This window comes from Delphinus delphis, chromosome 10 (genome assembly GCF_949987515.2).
Source record: "Delphinus delphis chromosome 10, mDelDel1.2, whole genome shotgun sequence".
In the NCBI taxonomy this organism is placed as follows: domain Eukaryota; kingdom Metazoa; phylum Chordata; class Mammalia; order Artiodactyla; family Delphinidae; genus Delphinus; species Delphinus delphis.
Window position 1 is genome coordinate 56,151,992 of NC_082692.2, and position 22,912 is coordinate 56,174,903.

At 44.3% G+C, this 22,912-nt stretch overlaps 1 protein-coding gene across 1 annotated transcript in view; it reads left to right on the forward strand.

Annotated features, from left to right (window-relative positions):
• CTDSPL (CTD small phosphatase like) overlaps positions 1-22,912 on the forward strand; it is a 126,235-nt gene that overhangs the window by 89,830 nt on the left and 13,493 nt on the right. Inside the window, 3 exon segments of the mRNA XM_069541143.1 lie at positions 2,023-2,177; positions 18,737-18,838; positions 21,934-21,990. Coding sequence (XP_069397244.1) covers positions 2,023-2,177; positions 18,737-18,838; positions 21,934-21,990 — 314 coding nt within the window.

Genomic DNA, 22,912 nt, shown 5'->3' on the forward strand with positions numbered 1-22,912 from the left:
AGAGAAATGTGCTCTCAGCTGGGGAAGAGACAGTTTTTTCTTCCTCTGACTAAATTATCTGAGTGAGGCATAAAAAACTAAAACACCCAAAGTAACAACAAAACAGCTTAACCAATCATTTATATTAAATATGAGTTTATGGCAGTGCTTTTCTCTCCGTTTGGCACGTTCCCTCCTTCTTAATCTGACCTGAGTTGTTTCAGAATTGTCTTCAGTGTGGTGCATGGGGAAAGCATGCGCTCTGGAAACTGGCCCACTTGGGTTTGAATCTGGGCACGTGCAATTACTAGCTGTATATTCTCAGCAGTTAGATGGAAGCAATCACACCTATCTCCTTGGGTAGCTGTGAGGATGACATGAGATGAGGATTGTAAAGTACTAGAACCCAGAGGGCTGGCCCCAGGAAACAGTGGTCACTGTCGCTGCCACCACTGCTGTGTGGGAGGCCTCTGTGCCTGGTGGTCCCCTTGGTCTGGTCTGGCCGGACGAGTGGGGCCTGAAATGAGAAGACGGGTGCCCTGTGACATGAACCTAAGGATTCATAAGGAAGAAGAAACAGCCAGCTTTTCCAGAGATTTATGGTTCTAAAGATCATCTTTAATTAATGAAGGTTTTTGTTTGTTTGGTTGGTTGGTTTTTGCCTGTGCTAGGCAGCTTGCGGCATCTTAGTTCCCTGACCAGGGATCGAACCCAGGACCCGGCAGTGAAAGTGTGCCAAGTCTTAACCACTGGACCGCCAGGGAATTCCCAGCGATTATCTTAAATTCACACTTCCTGGGCCATTTGCCTAAACCCAGGCTAAAGACCATCCAGCCTGTGAAGCTGCTGGCAAAACAGCCTTTCAGTCCTTTTTCAGAATTTCTGAATGCATTTGGTTTTGCTGCTGGCAGAAGGGTACCTGCAGACTTTCAGCAAAGGTTTTGTGATCTCTTGAGTGGGTAGGTGCTATACAAATCCCTCAAGTGTACAAAGAGGAATCGTGCCAGAATTGCTTTGTGGGAGAGACGGACTCCAACAGTTATCATGCGAACTTAATAATTTCCTACAGTGGCGATCTTCCCATCAACCCCAAGCATGGTCCCTGTGCCCGTAGCCTGTACCCAGACGTGGTATGTGGTGGGACTGCTGCTGACCCACCCAGACGTGGTATGTGGTGGGACTGCATTCCCAGGGCTAAATGCTCCTGCACCTCCAAATTGTCAGCCTCCTCCCCTGAGGTGTGTTTCTCATCTGTACTAACTTTTGTCTTTTATTTCTGACTTGTGGCGACTTGTCTTGAGCCCTGCATAACAGAAAGGATCCATCCCTCCCTCCGGAGCCTCAATCCAGGACAGGCCAGGGAATGAGTCAGTGGCACAGTATTGCCCTGGGTCTCGTGAAGATAGGCTTTGCCCTGGCCAGCCCTGATGTTCTGTCCCACCTCTCCTGCTGTTTCTATTTTAAGTGTGATGGAAGCCTCCACCCCTGAGCTCTGTGGGTCCAGGCTCCTATCAACTTCTTGACAAATGGCAGAGTTTAAGAAGAGGGCTGCTTTGTGCCTTCACACATCTTATTTCTTAACCCATGAAGTTAATTGTTTCCATGGTGAGCAGGGAGTGTCCAAGAACCCAGTTTCAATGTGACTCTTCCTTGGTACCCTTCACAGAGAAATGCTTCTCAGCGAGGGACAAGTCTGATTTGTGCCTGCAAGGATCTATGTTTTGAAGTAGCACTTGTGCAGGGTTGGAAGACTTTATCTGCTGGTCTCAGGAAGGCAGATGGCCCCGGGGATGGGTCAGCTAATGAGCAAGCAGCCCCCACTGGGCCGAGATCAGGGGAATTCTGTCCAGCCAGCAGGACTGGACTCCATCGACCGTCTGGCCCTCTAGGAGTCACGTAACAGTCTTTTAGAGGAACTTCCTGACTCCCCTGGTCTTCTGGTCCTGAGTTGGTCTCCACACGTCAGGGCTCTGGGGCGGCTGCACGTTCGAGTTTTCCCGTAGTATTACAGTTGGCCACGCTGTGCTTTGTTTCTCTTCCCAGCATCCCAGTGCAACGTCAGCCTGAAGAAGCAGAGGAGCCGCAGCATCCTCAGCTCCTTCTTCTGTTGCTTCCGTGATTACAATGTGGACGCTCCGCCGGGCAGCAGCCCTGGTGTTCTTCCGCCGCTGGTGGAGGAGAACGGCGGGCTTCAGAAGGTCAGTGCCGACGCAGCAGCCCCGGTGTTCTTCCGCCACCGCGCGTCTGTCCCGTCCTTGACGAGCATCCTTAGTCAGAATCTGTGACAGTATGTGCGCAGCCATTTACTTAAAGATTTGAAATTACCAAAAAAGCCATCTTTTCTGTTACAGGATATGTCAGTCATTCCCATGTAGCAACTGAAGAACATATTTGATGCGAGTTATAAGAGTCACTTCATATTTTTGTAACATTCTGTCATGGGGAGTTGTATGAAAGAGAGTTAAAGAACCAGGAGTAGACAAAGAAATGGAAAGACCAGAGGAGACACAGAGACTTGGAAAAAAGCCAATAATAAATATAAGTGAATTTAACTACCTCATTTAATAATAAACGTATTTGTTATATATTCTTTCATATGTGTCAAATAAAAAATTTTAAGTCAGATCATCACAATAGGTTAAAAAAGAACAAATTCTACTCATATGCTGTCTAACAGAGATCATATTCAAAACAAAATGACTCAGAACAGTTAAAAGTAGGAGAATGAGCAAAAAGACATCACACAAGTATAAACAAAAAGAAAGGGCTTCCGTGGTGGCGCAGTGGTTGAGAGTCCGCCTGCCGATGCAGGGGACACGGGTTCGTGCCCCGGTCCAGGAAGATCCCACATGACGCGGAGCGGCTGGGCCCGTGAGCCATGGCCGCTGAGCCTGCGCGTCCAGAGCCTGTGCTCCGCAACGGGAGAGGCCACAACAGTGAGAGGCCCGCGTACCGCAAAAAAAAAAAAAAAAAAAAAAAAAAAAAAAAAAAAAGAAAGCAGGGATTATAATAGTAATCTCAGCTGAAAGAATTTCAGGTAAAAATCACTGAAAGAGACAAAGGAGATTATTCATTATCAAGGACACAAGAGTCATAAAACTTTATATCCCAAATAATGTAAGCAAAAGACATGAACTGACGTTTCATAAAATAAGAAACACAGGGCTTCCCTGGTGGCGCAGTGGTTGAGAGTCCGCCTGCCGATGCAGGGGACACGGGTTCGTGCCCCGGTTCGGGAGGATCCCACATGCCGCGGAGCGGCTGGGCCCATGAGTCATGGCCGCTGAGCCTGCGCGTCCGGAGCCTGTGCTCCGCAAAGGGAGAGGCCACAGCAGTGAGAGGCCCGCATACAGCAAAAAAAATAAATAAATAAGAAACATAATTGGTCAGTAAACATGAAAAAATGTTCAGTATTGTTAGTAATCAAGGAAGTGAAAGCTAAAACAATGAGATGTCCTTTTCCATCTATCAAATTATCAAAAGATATTTTTTAAAATAATATTTGGGTTTGGCATGGGGGTAGTGAGAGAGAGAGTAGAGGATGTAAATTGGTTATTGGTAGGAGTGTGAATTGGTTACACCTTTCCGGAGAGAAATTTGGCAGTATGATCTCAAAACCTTAAAAATAGGGCTTCCCTGGTGGCGCAGCGGTTGAGAGTCCGCCTAACGGTGCAGGGGACGCGGGTGCGTGCCCCGGTCCGGGAAGATCCCACATGCCGCGGAGCGGCTGGGCCCGTGAGCCATGGCCGCTGAGCCTGCGCGTCCGGAGCCTGTGCTCTGCAGCAGGAGAGGCCACAGCGGTGAGAAGCCCGCGTACCGCAAAACAAAACAAAACAAAACAAAACAAAACAAAAAAACCCTTAAAAATATACCTATCTGTCCACCCAAGCAGTTCCTCCTTATTGACATGAGTATGGATGTGCAAAGATTTAACCATAAGATACTATCCAGCATAGATTATAATGTTGCAGAATTATAAGTGAGCCGATGATCGACAATAAACAATAAAAGACCTATACGGTAACCATACAATCAAGTAGTATGCAGCTATTAAAAATGATGTCTCATAGGGCTTCCCTGGTGGCGCAGTGGTTGAGAGTCTGCCTGCCAATGCAGGGGACACGGGTTCGTGCCCCGGTCCCGGAGGATCCCACATGCCGCGGAGCGGCTGGGCCCGTGAGTCATGGCCGCTGAGCCTGCGCATCCGGAGCCTGTGCTCCACAACGGGAGAGGCCACAACAGTGAGAGGCCCGCGTACCGCAAAAAAAAAAAAAAAAAAAAAAAAATGATGTCTCATAAATATTACTGATATAGGAAGATGTTCACAATATATCACTTAGGGGAAAAAAGGTTAAAATATAGTAGGCAAGTATATTTATAAGTATGTATATGGTCATAAGCACACATACACACACACACAGGCATTTACAAGACCAGAATGACATATGCCAAAATATGAAGAGATTATTTCAGACTTGTGGAATCTGTGTAAGATTTTCTCTTCTCCTCTGTGCCTTATTTCTTCTTCTTTTCCCAATTTTCACAGAAAAGCTTAATTAGAAAATAGATTAGATTAGAAAATAGATTATTTTAAAAGTGCATACGAACATAAGGCAGAGGATTCTGGGAAGACTACAGCTTGAGCATGTGGTTCTGACCATTTAAATTCCCTCTCTGGATAAACCCAGGTGAGCCTGCTGGTGGAGCCTGGGAAGTACATCAAGGCCTCCACTTTTCCTGACATCTCCAGGGGAAAGAGAGGGCACAGAATTCATTCTCTCTGACACTCAGTAAGAAGCAGGGAACCACATCAGAGGAAAATGCTTGCCTCTCTTGCAGTCCTGGGATGAAGACTTGAAATGTGAAGTCCTGTGAGGTCAACAAGCCAGCGGGAGCCTGTGGATCCCCTTGGAAAGGGCCTGCATTGCCCACTTAATGTGTGTGGTCCCTGGAGGGGCTGCACTGACGAGCTGAATTGCTTTCAGTCTAGTGCCCTGGAGGAGCCCAGTAGTACAGGGACTTTTTCACCTCTTTGTGCTTTGTCAACTTGGGCTCTGCTGGACCATGAAAACAGCTCTGCCTCACAGTGCTGGGCCTCGCAGTGTTCCCTCATTTACCACTGCTGAGGAGATTCCAAGTTGAAAATCTAGAATGTGAGACTCCCACTGAGGTAAAACTAATGGAAAAGGTAGAAGAAAATGATAGTTCAAGAAATGAATTTTTTTTTTGACCCTGCCTCACGGCATGTGGGATCTTAGTTCCCCGACCAGAGATCGAACCTGCGCCCCCTGCATTGGAAGCAAGGAGTCTTAACCACTGGACCACCAGGGAAGTTCCGAAATGAATTTTGAGTATACAAATAAATTTTAGAACTTAAAAAAAAATCCCTTGTTTTCTAAATACAAAAATTCAGTAAATGAACTGAGAAAAAGAGTGGGAATGATCACTTCTGAGAACTGCATTAATGTTCCGGAGGAGCAAGTGGAAAAAATATCTTAACAATTCAGATCAAAAACACAGAGTCAGTAATTGTGAGAGGTGGGAAGAAACATCTAGGAGACCTAACATGCAAATAATAGGAATTCCAGGAAGAGAAAAAGTAATAGAAGAAAATTTTCTTGAGCTGAAAAAAAACCTTGGATGTGCAGATTGAGAGGATTTACCAAATCTGCAGCAGGATTAGTGGCAGCAAGAAAAGGAGCACATGTATGCCTAGATATATGCCATTGAAATTCTGAAATTTAAGTATAAAGGAAATCTTACAAGCTACTGGAACAAGATATTTTCAAAGAAAAGAGAATTATACTAGCACCAGACTTCTCGTCAGCAACACTGCAAGCCAGAAGACTGTGAAAAAATGTTTGCTACTGAGAGAAGAGTTACAAACCCAAAATTCTACATGTAACCAAGATAATCATTTATCTACTAAGGCAAAAGAAGTACATTTTCAGACATGGAATGCTTCAGAAAGGGGACAAAAAAACAATCTGGGTGAGACTGATATTCAGTTATGATATAATTGTAGAAAATGTAGGAATAAATACAATTATTAGGAACAGAACTGTGACGAGTAGCACAATTAGAAAATAGATCCTCAAAATTCACAGAGAGTGAAAGGGAAAATAAAAAGAATTGTGAACAAGCCATCAAAATTAAGGAAAGGGGGGACTTCCCTGGCCGTCCAATGGTCAAGACTCCTCACTTCCAATGCAGGGGGCACAGGTTCAATCCCTGGTCGGGGAACTAGGATCCTGCATGCCATGTGGTGCAGCCAAAAAGAAAAAAAAATTAAGGAAAGGGGAAAATAAATAACAATAAATAGGAACCTAACAAAGAGTAGGCATAAAACCAAGTTTAATGAACGAAATTCTCCTAACAAAAGACCAAGACTCTATCAGATTGGCATGACAAATTCAGGTGGATGCTGTCTCCAAGAATACACCTGTATCAGATAGGAATGATTTTGGCAGCAAGTAAAAGAAAACTGACAAATAATAACTTAGCCAAATAGGAGATTCTTTTCCTCACGTATAAAGCTTGATGCTGGCAGTTGCTGGATTTAGTTTAGATGCATGGTGATACCATCAGGGTCCCAAACGCTTTCTGTTCTTCTATCTTTTGATCTTTCTGCTCCACCGTTCTTGGAGTGTTTGCCTTCATCCTCATGCTTGTTGTTTACTATCTTCTCAAAGTCACAGGCTTCGGATATCATATCCACATTTAAGAGAATACAAGAGGGAGGAGTAGCACTAGCCATGTCTGTCCGTTTTATGGAAATGCTTTCACAGAAAGTCCCAGGAAAGTCCTTCTGCTTATGTCTTATGGGCCAGAACTTTGTCACCTGGCTGCCCTCCAGCAGCAAGAGAGGCCTGAAAGGGGAAGGATTTATTCCTGCAGTTTCCTGCTGTCAACGAAATCAGACCTCTTTTCACAGAGGAGAAAAGAGGAATCACTACTGAGTAGATTTAGGGTCAGTGTGAGTTCAGTTATGCTGCAGTAACAACTCCAAATCTTCAGAGGCTTAACATAAGGAAAGTTAATTTTTCATTCATGCTACATGTTTATCATGGGTTGGCTGGGCCATCTGTTCTGTGCCAATGTCCAAAAGAAATATAGTGTGAGCCACATGTGTAATTTAACTTTTTCTAGCAGCCTCATTTTTTAGAATCTTTTTTAAAACTTGAGATTGATATTTTTAATTTTATTTTTTATTTGTTTGGCCATACCATACGGCTTGTGAGATCCCAGTTTCCCAACCAGGGATCAAACCCAGGCCCTCGGCAGTGAAAGCACAGAGTCCTAACCACTGGACTGCCAGGGAATTCCTGAAATTGATTTTAATAAGAGATTTTTATTTAACCCAATATGTCCAAAATGTTATTTCAGCATGTAATCGATAGAAAAAATTATCAATGAGATAAAATTTACATTCTTTTATCTTACTAATTCTTCAAAATCTGATGTGTATTTTATACTTACAGCACATCTTAAATTTGGACTAGCCACATTTCATGTGCTCAACAGCTACATGTGACTAATAGCTACTGTTATTCTATTAGGTAACTCTATCTTATCCTCATTCATGGACCAGACTAAGGAGGGCCCATCTCTTTGCTTCCATGATTGTCACATCAGCAGAAGAGGAATGTGGTAAATCACATTGGCTCTTAAAATTTGCACTCAGAGGTAACAAGACTTATTTCAGCTTACATTTTATTGGCCAAAGCAATTCACATGATTACACCTAACTTCAAGGACTGTGGAAGTGTAATCCTACCATGTGCCCAGAAAGAAAACTGGAATTATTTGGTAAACAGTGCTAATGACTGTTACAGTATGCAGCTAATAGCTTTTGAGCCAGCATCTAACATACAGTGATATCCAAAAAAGGTAGAAAATAAAGAGATGGGCAAAATGTACAAAGCAGATCATAGAAAGCAAAAGTGGCGATATTAGTATCAGACAAAACAGAATTCAAGGCCAAAAACATTAAACAAGAGAAAGAGGGACATTTTATGGTAAAAGAACTAATACATGCAGTGTACAGTAGCCATAAACCTTTACATACCAATCAACAGTACAGCCAAATACATAGAAGAATATCATTTAAGCATGATATAAAGCTGTCTTCTAAAAATAAACAGCAAACAACATAGGAAAATCATTGGAAGTTCTGGCTAATGTAATAAGATAAGAAAATGAAACAACTGATATAAATATGGAAAAGATAGAAAACCAGTTTTATTTGCAGATGGCATGATTATTTACAGTGAAATCCCAAAATACTACCAAAAAATGAGAATCACTAAAACGTTTTGATGTGGTGGCTCTTATTTCTTGAGAAGTGTGTTGTGTTTCTGAATAGGAAGACTTAAAATTTATACAGAAGAAAAAAAAAAATTTATACAGAAGAAAAAAAATGTCTAAGAACAGCTGAGAGGGCTTCCCTGGTGGCGCAGTGGTTAAGAATCCACCTGCCAGTGCAGTGGACACGGGTTCGATCCCTGGTCCGGGAAGATCCCACACTCTGTAGAGCAACTGACCCCGTGCACCACAACTACTGAGCCTGCACTCTAGACCCCACGAACCACAGCTACTGAGCCCACGCGCCACAACTACTGAAGTCCGCGCACCTAGAGCCCGTGCTCTGCAACAAGAGAAGTCACCGCAATGTGAAGCCCGCGCACCGCAATGAAGAATAACCCCTACTCGCCGCAACTAGAGAAAGCCTGTGCCCAGCCACGAAGACCCAACACAGCCAAAAATAAATAAATAAAATTTTAAAAAAAGAACAGCTGAGAAATTTTTGGAAAAATACTAATATAATGAAAGATACCTAGACTTAAGAGATATTAAGCTGTACTGTACATTGGTGTAGAAAAACATAAGTGGAATTTGTATGATGAGATTTCACTGTAAACCCTATCACAGCCCCAAATTCTGATATCTCCCCTCAAACTCTCAATTTTCCCAATTTGAAAATCATTGCTGAGGAGAATCCCCATTAGTGAAGGGAACATAGTTTGTACCCTAGGCCTGTAAAGGATTTAAAAAGTGAAGAATCACTGCTGTCATAGTAAAAGTTATTTTTACCTAGTACCTGCCTAGATGAATGACTTGAGAAGATGGTGGTGCAGCCCTGGGAGGTTTCCTGGAGCCCTTAGCCATATCTACCAGAGAATAAAGTCCTTAAAGGGGGCTCCTCTGACAGAGCTGGGCTTAGCTGGACCTAGTGTTCACTCATGGAAACGTCCTTTGGTTAACACTTGTCAGAGTGGCTTTTTAAAGAATTAAGTTAACTCTGAGGAGTGCATCGTTTGCATAATCCGCGACCCTTCAGCATGTGAGACCAGACCTTGTAGAAAGAGCCTGTGTCAAAGTGGGGCGACTCTGCCCTTTTTTTTTTTTTTTTTTAACATCTTTATTGGGGTATAATTACTTTACAATGGTGTGTTAGTTTCTGCTTTATAACAAAGTGAATCAGTTATACACATACATATGTTCCCATATCTCTTCCCTCTTGCGTCTCCCTCCCTCCCACCCTCCCTATCCCACCCCTCCAGGCTGTCACAGAGCACTGAGCCAATATCCCCGTGCCATGCGGCTGCTTCCCACTAGCTATCTACCTTACTACGTTTGTTAGTGTGTATATGTCCTTTGCACTCACCTGGTCAGGACACCTGGAACGTAAAGCCCAGGCTCAGTAGGTGTGGAAGCCGATTGATTCCAAGCATGTCTCTACTGCTGCCTCCTGGGCTCTCCCAGCCTCTTGGAGCTCAGCCTGCCAGAGGAGGAGGGAAGGCTGTGGACAGAGTGCAACAGATGGTTCCATCCACCCTGCATATTTACTGTCCTGGAGAAAAGCTTCAGAGCAGTGGCCTGGGGTGGCTACCACTGTGACCGTCACAGTTACAGCCTGGACTGGAGACAAGTTGCCCAAAATAAAAGTGTCTGCAGCCCCTGTCTGGAGGCTAGAAGGAGTCAGCACTCAGAAGGTCCCAATGGCAGAGACCCTGGAGGACTTCTCAGTGCAAGGACAGAGTGAAAGCCATTGCTGGACGCTCACTCATACATGCGTATCCCATGTACACAGACACGTAAACCTCTAAGGTAATTTTCAAGCCCACATACTTGTCTAGGGTGGCACCTTTGGTTGTGGTCTGTGTTTTGTCAAGCCCTTCCCAAATAACCGTTTGGCGGTGTTATCTCTCACCTCACGGATGTGCTCACCTGGTCTGAAGGTACACCTGTGTGTTAGGGCTGTTTGCCATCTCCCACTAGCGCATTGGTTCTCAAATGGAGGTGACTTTGCCCCCAGCGAACATTTGGCTGTGTCTGGAGCCATTTTTTTTTTAACATTTTTATTGGAGTATAATTGCTTTACAATGGTGTGTCAGTTTCTGCTTTATAACAAAGTGAATCAGCTATACATATACATATATCCCCATATCTCTTGCGTCTCCCTCCCTCCCACCCTCCCTATCCCACCCCTCTAGGTGGTCACAAAGCACAGAGCTGATCTCCCTGTGCTATACAACTGCTTCCCACTAGCTAGCTATTTTACATTTGATAGTGTATATATGTGCATGCCATTCTCTCACTTTGTCCCAGCTTACCCTTCCCCCTCCCTGTGTCCTCAAGTCCATTCTCTATTAGGTCTGCATCTTTATTCCCGTCTTGCCCCTAGGTTCTTCATGACCTTTTTTTTTTTTAGATTCCATATATATGTGTTAGCATACGGTATTTGTTTTTCTCTTTCTGACTTACTTCACTCTGTATGACAGACTCTAGGTCCATCCACCTCACTACAAATAACTCAATTTCGTTTCTTTTTATGGCTGAGTAATATTCCATTATATATATGTACCACATCTTTTGGTCTGTCTGGGAGGCAGAGTGGAGCCCAGTGCCCTAACTGTGGAATATCTTTGAGTTCCTCCTGTTCATCAAATCCCACCAAGGGGGCTTCCCTGGTGGCTCAGTGGTTGAGAGTCTGCCTGCCGATGCAGGGGACACGGGTTCGTGCCCCGGTCCGGGAGGATCCCGCATGCCGCGAGCGGCTGGGCCCGTGAGCCATGGCCACTGAGCCTGCGCGTCCGGAGCCTGTGCTCCGCAACGGGAGAGGTCACAACAGTGAGAGGCCCGTGTACAGCCAAAAAAAAAAAATCCCACCAAGGTACAGAGAACAGGCAGTCATACGGCCGCTGTACTCAAGAGTGCTTTGAAGTTTCTTTGGAGAATATGATCTACTTCTCTTTGAACCTGACAGTGATTTTTTTTTTTCTCTCTCCTCAGGGTGACCAGAGGCAGATCATTCCCATACCAAGTGTATGTATATTTATCCAATTTTACTTAAACAGTTATAGAATCTTGTAGCTTTCGGCCTACTAATATAAAAGATTTTTTAATGTTTTTGCTTATATTGCATTTTTATCGTGTGGTATTAACAGCTCTGGTCTGTTGAAAAAAAAAAAAAAAAGTGAAGCTACATTTTAAACCGAGAACAGGAAGTTCTGTACGAGTTTCCTTTCTTAGGAACAGCAAGGCAACCAGCATCTATTAACCACATTCTCACCTTTCTCTCTGCAAAGGGCCTCCACGTCTCTTAGTAAGCCGAGGCGGCACTCCCCAACTCCATAGACTGCAAGAACATACTTTTGCCCCAATAGGGTTCTTTGCAACAGGTTCTGTCTCAGTGGGACTAGGTTCACCACACCCCCATCCCAGGGGAGCAGACCATCCCTGACTGTTCAGCAGTGTCAGTAGCTTGGCCGTGGCTCTGATCAGAAAAATCTCCTGTCGTATTCCCTGAAGTTGCAGAATCACCCTACCATCACCACCATCCTGCCCTCTGCCCCCCAAATCCCACAGGCTGGTTGTACTGCAACTCTGCCCCAGCCAAGCACTCCCTTGGACCACCCACTTCTGTTTTCAGTCCTGGAATTTGGGATACTAGCTGCACCAGTGTCTGCCCCAGCACAGGCCTGGACTGGCCACCCCTCAGACAGCTGCTCTCCCCACCGCTCCTTTGCTTCCGTCTTCTCTGCCAGCCGAGCCGTGTGGCCTGAGGCCAGTCAGTAAGCAAGAAGCAGACCAATGACCGACTCCCAAAAGAAACTTGCAGTTGAGATGTCTGTATCAAACAGGATCTCTCAAACAGTCCTGTGTCCTTAGAGAAGGATTTAGGTTTTTAAAAGTTGTCCAGAAATTGATTTTTTTTTTTTCGGCCACACCGCACGTGGCTTGTGGGATCTTAGTTCCCTGACTAGGGATTGAACCCTGGCCCTCGATAGTGAAAGAGCGGAGTCCTGACCACTGGACCGCCAGGGAATTCCCAGAAATTGATATTTTAATCCATAAAGATTCTCTGATTCAGATTGTCTGATTCAAATCTAATCATCTATCTTTACTTGGACTTTTTCACATGTTTTCTGGGAACATCCAAGAGACACAGCAATCTTACATTGAAGGAAATGATGGATTTCATTAGTACAGTTTGACTTCAAATTTGGCGATGCATGTCACCTATAAAGTGCCCAAAATATTTTTGTTAATTTCACTTATTTTCACAACATTAACTCTCCATTGATTAACAGGTTGCAAGGGTTTGTGGAGTGATTCTGACTTTGCTAGCGTGCCTGGGGGTTGGACTTTGTTGGGAACTGACTTTGATCAAAAACATGGATCAATCAGCACGACTTCTTATCCACTGTTTGAGTAGGATACCCAAGGGGATTGATACCAGAGGCCTCTTTTTAATCTTTATACAAAGTAGTTTCGTATATTTTTCCTGCAAAGGTGTCTACATTCAACAGGTGGCATCTCTCCCCCTACCTCTGAGACTCCAATAGCACTGTTTTTTTTCCTCAAAGTTAATTCACAGCTATCTGTAAAGTTAAGTGCTGAATCAAAGCATTTGTCAGAGTAAACGCTCTACTGGGCACCCACAGTAGAGAAAAATGACGCTTTCTTCACAAATCTCTTTCTAGAGTCCCAGAATAAAATAGTCAAGAGGAAAAAGATGCTTTGTGTAATTTAGCCTAGTGTTAGGTCAGTAAACCACAGACTGCTTCCTACATGTGAGACACTGGGTTAGGCCTTATGAATCTGAAATATCTTGCAAGAAAGCAAAGCCTAGCTAAAGTAACTTGCATCTTTTTTTTTTAAAGCTTTTTTTTTTTAATTAATTAATTTTATTTTTTGTCTGTGTTGGGTCTTCATTTCTGTGCAAGGGCTTTCTCTAGTTGCGGCAAGCAGGGGCCACTCTGCATCGCGGTGCGCGGGCCTCTCACTGTTGCAGCCTCTCTTGTTGCGGAGCACAGGCTCCAGACGCGCAGGCTCAGTAGTTGTGGCTCACAGGCCTAGTTGCTCCGTGGCATGTGGGATCTTCCCAGACCAGGGCTCGAACCCATGTCCCCTGCATCGGCAGGCAGATTCTCAACCACTGTGCCACCAGGGAAGCCCAGTAACTTGCATCTTTGAATAAGTACTCCCAGAACAGCAGTTCCACCAGTGGGTACCGTGTGATCTCCACTGCCTGCTTAGCGTGCAGCACTAAACCCAAGTCCATCTGGAGAACAGCTCTGCCTCAGGATTCGAGCCTTGGGGTTTCCTGCAAAATCTGCACCTACCTGTCGAGACTGCAGCTCACATAAACAGTAGCCCTAGTACCTGCCTAGATGAATGACTTGAGAAGATGGTGGTGGAAGCAGCCCTGGAAGGTTTCCTGGAGCCCTTAGCCATATCTACCAGAGAATAAAGTCCTTAAAGGGAGCTCCTCTGACAGAGCTGGGCTTTTTCTGGACCACGGGGGACCTGGTTAGTGCTAGGAGCCCCTGAGGGGGCTCTGGACCACGGGGGACCTGGTTAGTGCTAGGAGCCCCTGAGAGCTTGTTGGAGGGCTACCACACAGGACCAGAAATCCAGGCTTGTGCTGAGCCTCCAAACCAAGTCCCCACATCCGCTGAAAGTTTTTTCCAGGCCCAGAAGACGAAAGGTTCCCCTAAGCCTGTGGGTGCCCAGAGGAGATCCGGCTGGAGTTCCCATCTCTTGCTGCTCACCTCATGAGCCCTCCATTTTTTATTCTCATGCTGCTGTTTATATGTGCAGCCTCCATCTTTTGATTTTTTTTTTTTACTAAGCTCATTTTTTCATTATTCACTTTTTATTATTCATATTTTTTCATTATTCAAACTCATGGTTTAAAAAATTACTGCAAGATTAAAATAGAAAAAAAAAAATCTCCCAACTTGATCCCACTCTCTAGAATAGCCTTCTAACATTTTTTGTATATCCTTGCAGAAATTTTCTAAATCAACACAGGCATATTTAAACAAATGAGAGTGTTGCGAGTCGCTTTTTGCTTTTATCAGGGTACCTTGAACATCCTTCCAGATATTAGTACATAGCGAGCTGCCTCATTGTTTTACATGTAGTTGATGGCATTTACGTTGTGTCCACTTTTGTGCTATTACAAATATTCTTGTGCTTGTGTGTTTGTCAACCTGAGTGATAGTATCTGGGTGATCAGTTCCTAGTTGTGGAAATGCTAGGTCAAAGGGTATACTTTATATTTCTGGTAGATTAAAGGCAAATTGCCCTCTGAAAACCTAATGTACATTCCCAGCAAGAGCCCATTCCCTTTTCAAAAATGGTAATTAGCAAATACTTTGATCTCTGCTAATCTGAAAGTAAAGATTTATTGCTTTGATTTGCATTTCTTCATGAATGAGTATGAACATCTTTTCACAAGTTTATTGTCCATATGTATTTCTTCTTACCTATTCATTTCTTCTAGATTTTATACTATTATCTTTTTAAATTTCAAGGAAATTAGCACTCTCCCCCAAATTTATGATATATTTTTTGGTCTTGTTTATAATCATTTGGCCACAAAGGAGTGTAATTTTATATAGGGAAATGTGTTCATCTTATCTTTTATGGCTCCTGAACTTTATGTCATGCTTAGAAAGCTCTCCCCACTCTATGACTATGACCCACTTGTCTCCTAGTATTTTAATGGTTTCATCATTACACTTAAATCTTTGATCCATCTGGATTATGTTGGTGTAGGGCGTGAAGTTGCAATCCAGCTTTATTTGCTTTTCCAGGTGGCAAGTCAGTTGTCTCAGCATCATTTATTGAGTAACCCATCTTTTGTACACCTATTAGAAATAACATTTTTATCTGGATTTGATCTTAAACGTTTCACTTAGTAACATTTGTCTCCCAACTGGGAGCTGGGGTTTGGGGCCCTCTGTACCTCTTATCGGAAGCCTCATGTTCTGTCCAGTAAAAGTCAGGTGTTGAAGGGTAAGGAAAAATGCAGAGGGACAGGCTTGGAAACGGTGAAGTTTGGTGGTGACTCTGAAGGTGAACACTCCAATGCTTTGGCCCCAGTGAGGACCAGACCCCTCCCGTTCCCCACATGCTCGCTGGGATCACTAAGTCCCTGGTGCTTCCAGCTCGGGGTTGACAGTGCAGCTGAGCCATAAAATTGCTGAAAGTGGAGAGGAGAAATTTGTTTTCTAACAGTTATGTCTCTATGCTGTCGGCCTAAGCCTTTTAGTAAACAGTAGTATACTTTTTTCCACCAAACCTTAGGAAGATCATATAAGCAGAGCAACTCCTGTAGTTAGAGCTGGTGTCCAGTCTCCTTTGCCCCTCCTGCAGCAGCCCCTAGAGTTCTGCCCTGAGCTCGGGAGGGGCGAGGGGAGGGAGGTGGGCAGTGTGCAGACTTGGAGCCTGAGAACTCAAGTGCACAGACAGCCAACCAGCGTACCAAGAAGAGGCACCACTCCGTAAGATTTGCAAGGGTGTGTTATGGGGTGGATACCTTAGATTAACTATTCCTGGCTGCCCGTTCACAGCCCAGGACGGGAACTTTCACGTCCACTTCCAGAAAGAGCAATGGCATGAATGCCCTTCTCAAACCTCCCCCTCCCCCCATGCTTTCTTACTCCCGCCCCACCCCCCTGGCAGTGCCCGCCTGTGCTTGGGAGCAAGTCACTGTGTTTAGAAAAGGCTCTTTTTGATATAGCTGGTGTTTCCCCTGTTCTTCAGCTTGATGATGACCTGAGAGAAAATTTGCATCAGGACATTTTTTAGTTAATGATTCAAGCATCACCTGAGCAGATCAATTGAAGTCACAAAACACTATCGCAATTATCTAGCATCCTCGCATGTTCCAAGGACACAGCTGTCCAAAAGAATTCTTACCACTGGTCTGAGGAATTTGCATTAATCTAAAGCCAAGCTCTCAGGGAAGCCGCGTGCATTTAGGAACTGGGCTAAGGATTAATGGACCCCCCCTCTGCAGCGTGTCGCCCCAGCCTGGCCTTGTTCTCTGCAGCAGAAATGCTAAATCAATAGCTTGCTTATTATGCCTGTCACCCCGCTTGCTCTTTTCTCTCTTAAAATAGTGCGGGGAGGCTTTTTCCTTACTGTTAACTCAGAGAATGCTTGTAAAGTGTGGGTTAAACCTGCGAAGAAAGTAATTTTCATTCTCTGGTTTGGAAAATAACTGAGCCACTTTTGGCAGAGCTTTGATGTTTTCAGATATGCTAGGGATAGAAGTTCTAGATCCTTATTTTCCAGACTAGCAATTACTTAAAGTTAAAATGCTGTTTTAGTCTATAAACGCATAGAAAAAGGGCTAGACAGATACACACCAAACTAAAAAGGGGGGGCACCTGGGGAAAGGAATTGGGGGGGTGAGCATGGAAGAGGGACTACTTGTGTTTTCTACGTCTATATTCTTTACAATGAGAATGTGTTTTATTACATAATTGTATAATAGAAAATTAAAACATTTTATTCTGGTCACAAGCATGCTTTCTGCTATGGCTCACACAACAGAAATAACCCCAGTCCTCTCTATTACGTTCATTTATTGGGCTCATCACACCCTGCCTTTTTAAACCTCTTTTGAACTTCTTGCAAGTTTATTTTAATTTTTTTAATAAAACCTGCCTGCTTGCTGATTTGTAATGAAGGACATAGTCCTTTCCAGGACACTGGGTCCCACGCTCCAAGTCTAAGGCACGCCTTTCCCAGTGCCACATTCTCAGGGATACTGCCTGGTGAACATTCATTAGAGCCAACGGAGTTGGGAGGCCATAAGGGCTTTTTCTGCTGAATGATGTTGGAGAGAATGAAACACCCACGCTTACTAGAGATAGCCCCCCAGGAATTAGAAATGCTCGTGTCTCCACACATTGCTTCATCCTACCCCGCCCCCGACAATCCCTCCAGCCAAGATGATCATAGCACTTGCAAATTTACCTACCCTGTTGACCGCCTGCTTTACATTCACTATTGAACCAGCTCAAGTCCAAAATTGACATGAATTCTCTGACTAATGTTCAACTGAAACCAAAAAAAAAAAAGAGAGAGAGAGAGAAAGAAATAGCCATTTAAAAGGGAATACTTATTGATTTCATTTTTTTCTGTTTTATTTGATAAGCTAAATTGTCCATTCTTCAGTGGTTAGGAACAGATATTTTCTTGTGTTTTGTTTTGCATTAAATATGGAACAGAGCTTGACCTTCCTCCAGGACAGAAAATTAGCTAGTTAACATTGGATACTGAATATGCCACAAAGTAAACTGAAATACTTCAAATCATTTCTAGAATGAGGCAAGGCCCAAGAAATAAATACTCTAAATCAAGAATGAGGTTGACTGAAGATATCTAGGATTTTATTAACTCTTTATGACTTCTTTATTATAACATGAAAGTCAGCTATTACAAAGACACATAAATGGATTTTCTGGTTAACACGCAACATGTGGATTAAAGTATAACTTCCAGGGACAGAGACTCCAAGGGATAAAAGTGCCACCTTTGCTCGATATTACACCACAGTGGGGCACGTACAACGCAGGGCACTGTACGTGGACCAGTTTTATTTCTGTTTCCTATTATTGGAGGTCACTTTGGATTGCATTTTGCTGGTAGTTCTATAGTTTCTCTTAAAGTTTTTTGAAAGCTTCAGTCACTTTAAAAAAAAATACTATGGTCCAATAAAGCTCTAAAATATGCTTATATACCACAGTGAATTTCAGATGAAATATGACCCCGGAACATAGGCTGCATGGTTAGAGTAGCGATTATAATTTAACATTCATTTTCATGTTGTCCTTTTTTTTTTTTGCGGTATACGGGCCTCTCACTGTCGTGGCCTCTCCCCCTGCGGAGCACAGGCTCCGGACACGCAGGCTCAGTGGCCACGGCTCACGGGCCTAGCCGCTCCACGGCATGTGGGATCCTCCCGGACCGGGGCATGAACCCGTGTCCCCTGCATCGGCAGGCGGACTCTAAACCACTGTGCCACCAGGGAAGCCCATGTTGTCCATTTTAATAATCACAATAGCCACCACATATGTGCCAGGCAGAATGCTGGGTGTTTTACTACAATTAGAGCTGATAACAACCTTTCGTGGTAGGTATTATCATCCCAACTCACAGCCAAAGAACAGACAGAGCTGATATTCAAACCCAAGTTTGTCTGGTTCCAAAGCCCAGGCCCTCATAATAGCCGTTCAGGCAAGTGGCACAGTATTTGCTTGGTAAAACTTCAATTGCAAACTGCTTATTATATTCCTATTGTTTTTAATAAAATTCCATGATGTGCTTGACCAGGCATTTAAATGTTTGGTTTCATTTCTGACCTCACTGACATAGTGTAATACAATTATAAGGGATTTGGTTTGTCTTTTACATAAAGGTAATAATATTGATTTTTCCCCCCCTTTAGCCACCAGCTAAATATCTCCTTCCAGAGGTGACGGTGCTTGACTATGGAAAGAAATGTGTGGTCATTGATTTAGATGAGACATTGGTGCACAGTTCATTTAAGGTAAATCAACATAAAAAACAATCAGTGATCTTTGTGATTTGGTCACAGTTGTATTGGAAAAGGGAAAATTAAAAGGATGAAAGCTTGTGGTTGTTGGCATACGACCTCACTGTTTATGAAATCCTAATAACAGTTGCTTATTAACTCAGGTGAACATTAACTCAGGTAGCTGAATATTAACATGATTAGTTTGGGGCTGCCAATATCCCTGAGACTTCATTCTTACGTATGCAATTTGAGTTTTCCAACACTCTGCCCCCTGCAGAAATCCTTTTCAGGTGGCACAAGGCAATCAGTGCCCCAGAACACTGCTATGTGTTTGTCAAGGTAACCGGAGCGCTGTACGTGCTGCAAGTTGTATTGGGAGGGGCAGGGGAGGCACTGTTGAAAACCATCAAGCAACCGACTATCCTGGAAATTTTCCCAGACCAAGTTTTGGAAGATGCCCGACTCTGAAGAAGACTTCCAGAGTTAACGGCATCTGAACACATTCAGCCATTTACCTTGACCGTTTTCATGACAGGAGGTTGCTGGAGTTTTTCCTAAGCTTCATGGCTTAATGTGTATCCACCTGCCTGACCTCCCTCCTGATGGCTGCGGGGCTGCAGTGAGCGCAGCTTGCTCTCCATCTTCATCTCCCTGCCAGAAAAACAGCCAAGATTACAAATTACCCAAGGGCCTCTATGCAGGGACAGCTATGGCTACACTCTTGGGAAATGAGTTAATTAATCGTTTTTCCATTTTTTGAAATTGTTTAAAAGAAGCAAATGATAAAAAAAAGTTTGGAAATAGGGGACTGGTGTGTTGGGGAAAAGAAGCAGGTGTGTAGGGTCCTTGTCCTGTTTTCCTTGGGTGTTTCTGGTGATGGAGCTGCTCTACTATTGCTGGCCAGTTAGACCACATTCTTCTTTTTACCCCCAGCCCATGACCCCGTTTACTTTGCTGAGAGACGTGAAAGCACCACCTGAGATGGAGTGTGTGTCTGACACCAGCCAGTCACTCCTTGATGGCTCTATGGGAAGTGGGAGAGCCATCAAATTTTCCTGAAGACCTTTCTGGCAGAAACATCCCTCCTTGTGCCTGCTTCTCACTAAACAGAATCCTCCTTGACAGGACAAGGCCAGGCAGTCGTCCTAGAGTCCTTTGGAGAGTGGAGGCGGGGCCACACTTACCCCTGGCAGTGAGAAATGGCCCGGCTGGCAGCTGGGGCACGTAGGTACCACTCATTCCCCAGCCCCACAAGGGCCCTTCCAGGATTGGTCCCAGGGCTGCAGTGACCTTATATCCCAACTCAACACTGAATGGCATTGGAAGCCTTTTCTCCCCCATGGGCAGGATGCTCAAGACTTTTTCAAGTCCCTGAGGAAGAAAGCCCTTTAGGACAGGGGTCAGTTGCCACTACAGCATAGACCAGCTTCATTCCAAGCAGCTCTGGGAGTGTGGGCATCGCTGGCCAGACTGTCCAAGGTTACTGAGGGTTCCTGCTTCCAAAGGCGAGGCCTTGGCAGCCCCTGGTATCTCCAGGGCCTACTCAGAGGGCCTTGATGCGACAGGCTGATGTGAACACCATCTCTTTGTTTCTTCCCTCCCTGGCCTGCCTACATTTGCGAGCAGAATATTCTTTATCATATGGTTTTTAAGGTTCTAGGCATTTCAGAGCCCTTTGAGAATCCGAAAGCTGTGAACCTCTCTCCTTGAAACTGCGCATCTGTACAGCACGCAGGGCCAGGACCCAGGTTTACAGCCCTGGCTTTGGCCCCGTCTCGTGCAAGAAAAGATGGAGGGCAGTGCTTGCTCTGAGCTGGGCAATGGTTTTCTCTTGTTCTATGCTCTGTGGAATATGATTTCACAGTCTAATGCCTTGTGAGAATTTCTTCCTTCAGTCTCTTGCTTTCTAGCCTGATTCTCTATTTTAGTTGTGAAATGATAAAATACCGAACTCATCCTTGGCCTTCCAACCAAAGCAGTGAAGACACTGTAATCTTAAGCCTCAGGTGCTCTGCTGAGTGCTTAGTAATGGTTCTGTGATTAGTATTTTCCACCTTTTTTTCAGTTTACGTATCAAAGAACAATGTGTGTGTACAGTAATGGGCTTAAAGGCAGAGACCCCAGTTCAGATTGTGACCAGAGTGCCCTGTGGCCACCACACACGTGTTCTCCCTGCCTGCCTCTGTTTCTCTCCTACGTGTCCCGAGGGTTTGTGGTCTCATGATTCTCTTGGGCCTGTTCATTTCTACCTGATTTATGGAATTCCATTTAGAAGTGTATGTGAGTCTATCATTGAGAACATAGTGACTGCCGAAGCATCCTATTTGAATTTTAAGTGTTATTAAGTGTCAGAGTTACTTTAAATATGCAGAGGTTTGTGAGTGTGCTACGTATTGTGTTACATAGAGCAGAACGGTCTGGAGTGGGCTGGCTCTCCCCACCTCCCACAGTAGGAGATGGTGCCAGGCAAGGCCTGAAATCACTGATGCATGCTGGATGGAGGTAGGGGCACTCATCAGATCCCTTGCTCTAGTTGTGGAAGACAGGAGAATCCGAGGTCCAGAGGGGAAAGAGCCGGCCCAAGGTCATGACTGTGGCCTCTGACTTCACCCCCATATCCGATGGCCCCACTTGGGGTCCATGTGTTGAACATCTGTCAAGCAGCCCCTCACAGGGCAGTCTGCACTTGCGGGTCCAAGACAAATTCTTTTCCTCTGAGTAGCACTGTCCTCGGGGATCGTCAGGCTCTCACCTCCTCCCCCTGGTGGCCAGCAGTGGTTCCTGCCATGCTGGGAGGGCTCTAGGCAAGAGCGGGGAGTTTGACAAGCCCCGTTCCCAAGCCAGGTGCGCCACTCTTTGCGGTTGGGGCCAGGGAGGTGATAAAAAAGTTGCACCAAGATGCTGAAAATGTAACAATGTTCAGAACAGAAAATAATGTGCTTTTCTTCTTGTGCTTATTTTGAGGAGCCATGGCATGCTTCAACATCCTCCTGAATTATTTTTTCCAACAATAAAAACATTGGTCCAGGCAAGCTTTCTTGGTGCTAAAGTTTCCAATTTTATTTTGTTCTTTCAGACATACTAATTATAGTTTCTTTTTTCTCTAGCCTATTAGTAATGCTGATTTTATTGTTCCCGTTGAAATCGATGGAACTATACATCAGGTAAGAAATCAAAGCTAAATCTGAGTTTCAGTTAGCATTTTTTAGTAATTATGTTTCCTGCGAACTGTATTTCTAAATTCCCATTTCATAGTCTTTTTATTCCTAAATCAAAAGGAGGTAGATTTTATTAAAAATGCAATGATGTTCTGCTTTTTTTTTCACTCAGATGAATTTTATCCTTAGTTTATAAGGGAAACTCTAATCTATTTGTAAATATTAGATGTGGTTGCAAGTTCAAATAGTTCTTTGATTTGATGCGGACTTTTAGAAGTTTCCGTATCCCCCACTGGCCTAGCTTGATGGTCTAATTAACTTCCCTGTGTAATTGCTGCAACTACTCTCCTAGCAGACAACAGGAGAATGTCACAAGTCACCCGCTTATGGTAGATTCTCGGGAAAAGTTGTCCGTTTCCAAGGCCAGCCAGTCCAGACTTACCTTGTCACTCCCGCATCGTGTTCTCCAGTGAATATTTAGCAAAATCCAACCCAAAAAGGAAAGGAGGAAGGGTGTGCGTTTTTTGGATGAGCAGGCAGCTTTGACTAAAGATGCCCTAGTCAGCTGGCATACATCTTTGTTCTGATTTTTTTTCCCCCTTATTTTCCTTTTTTCTTCACGAAGCTCCTCTGGAAATAGTTTCATTTATGAAATATTGGAAACATTGTAGGAAGACATTGTAGGTTTTCCGCAGGGAGGATCCAGTCATCTTCCTTGTCAACCCCAAGATCTAAAGGGAGGGTCTCTGGCCTGGTGTGTTTATATCCCAGGAGGAAAACTCTCCCTTGGCGCTTGAGCCGTAACAGGATGTCTTTCCTTAATGATGTCGGTAGTCTCTTTGGCCCTTGAGTGCAGGGTGTCAGAGCTGGGGGAGTCGGGCTGATCCAGCCACCTCATAGCACACATGGGGAAACTGAGGCTCAGCCA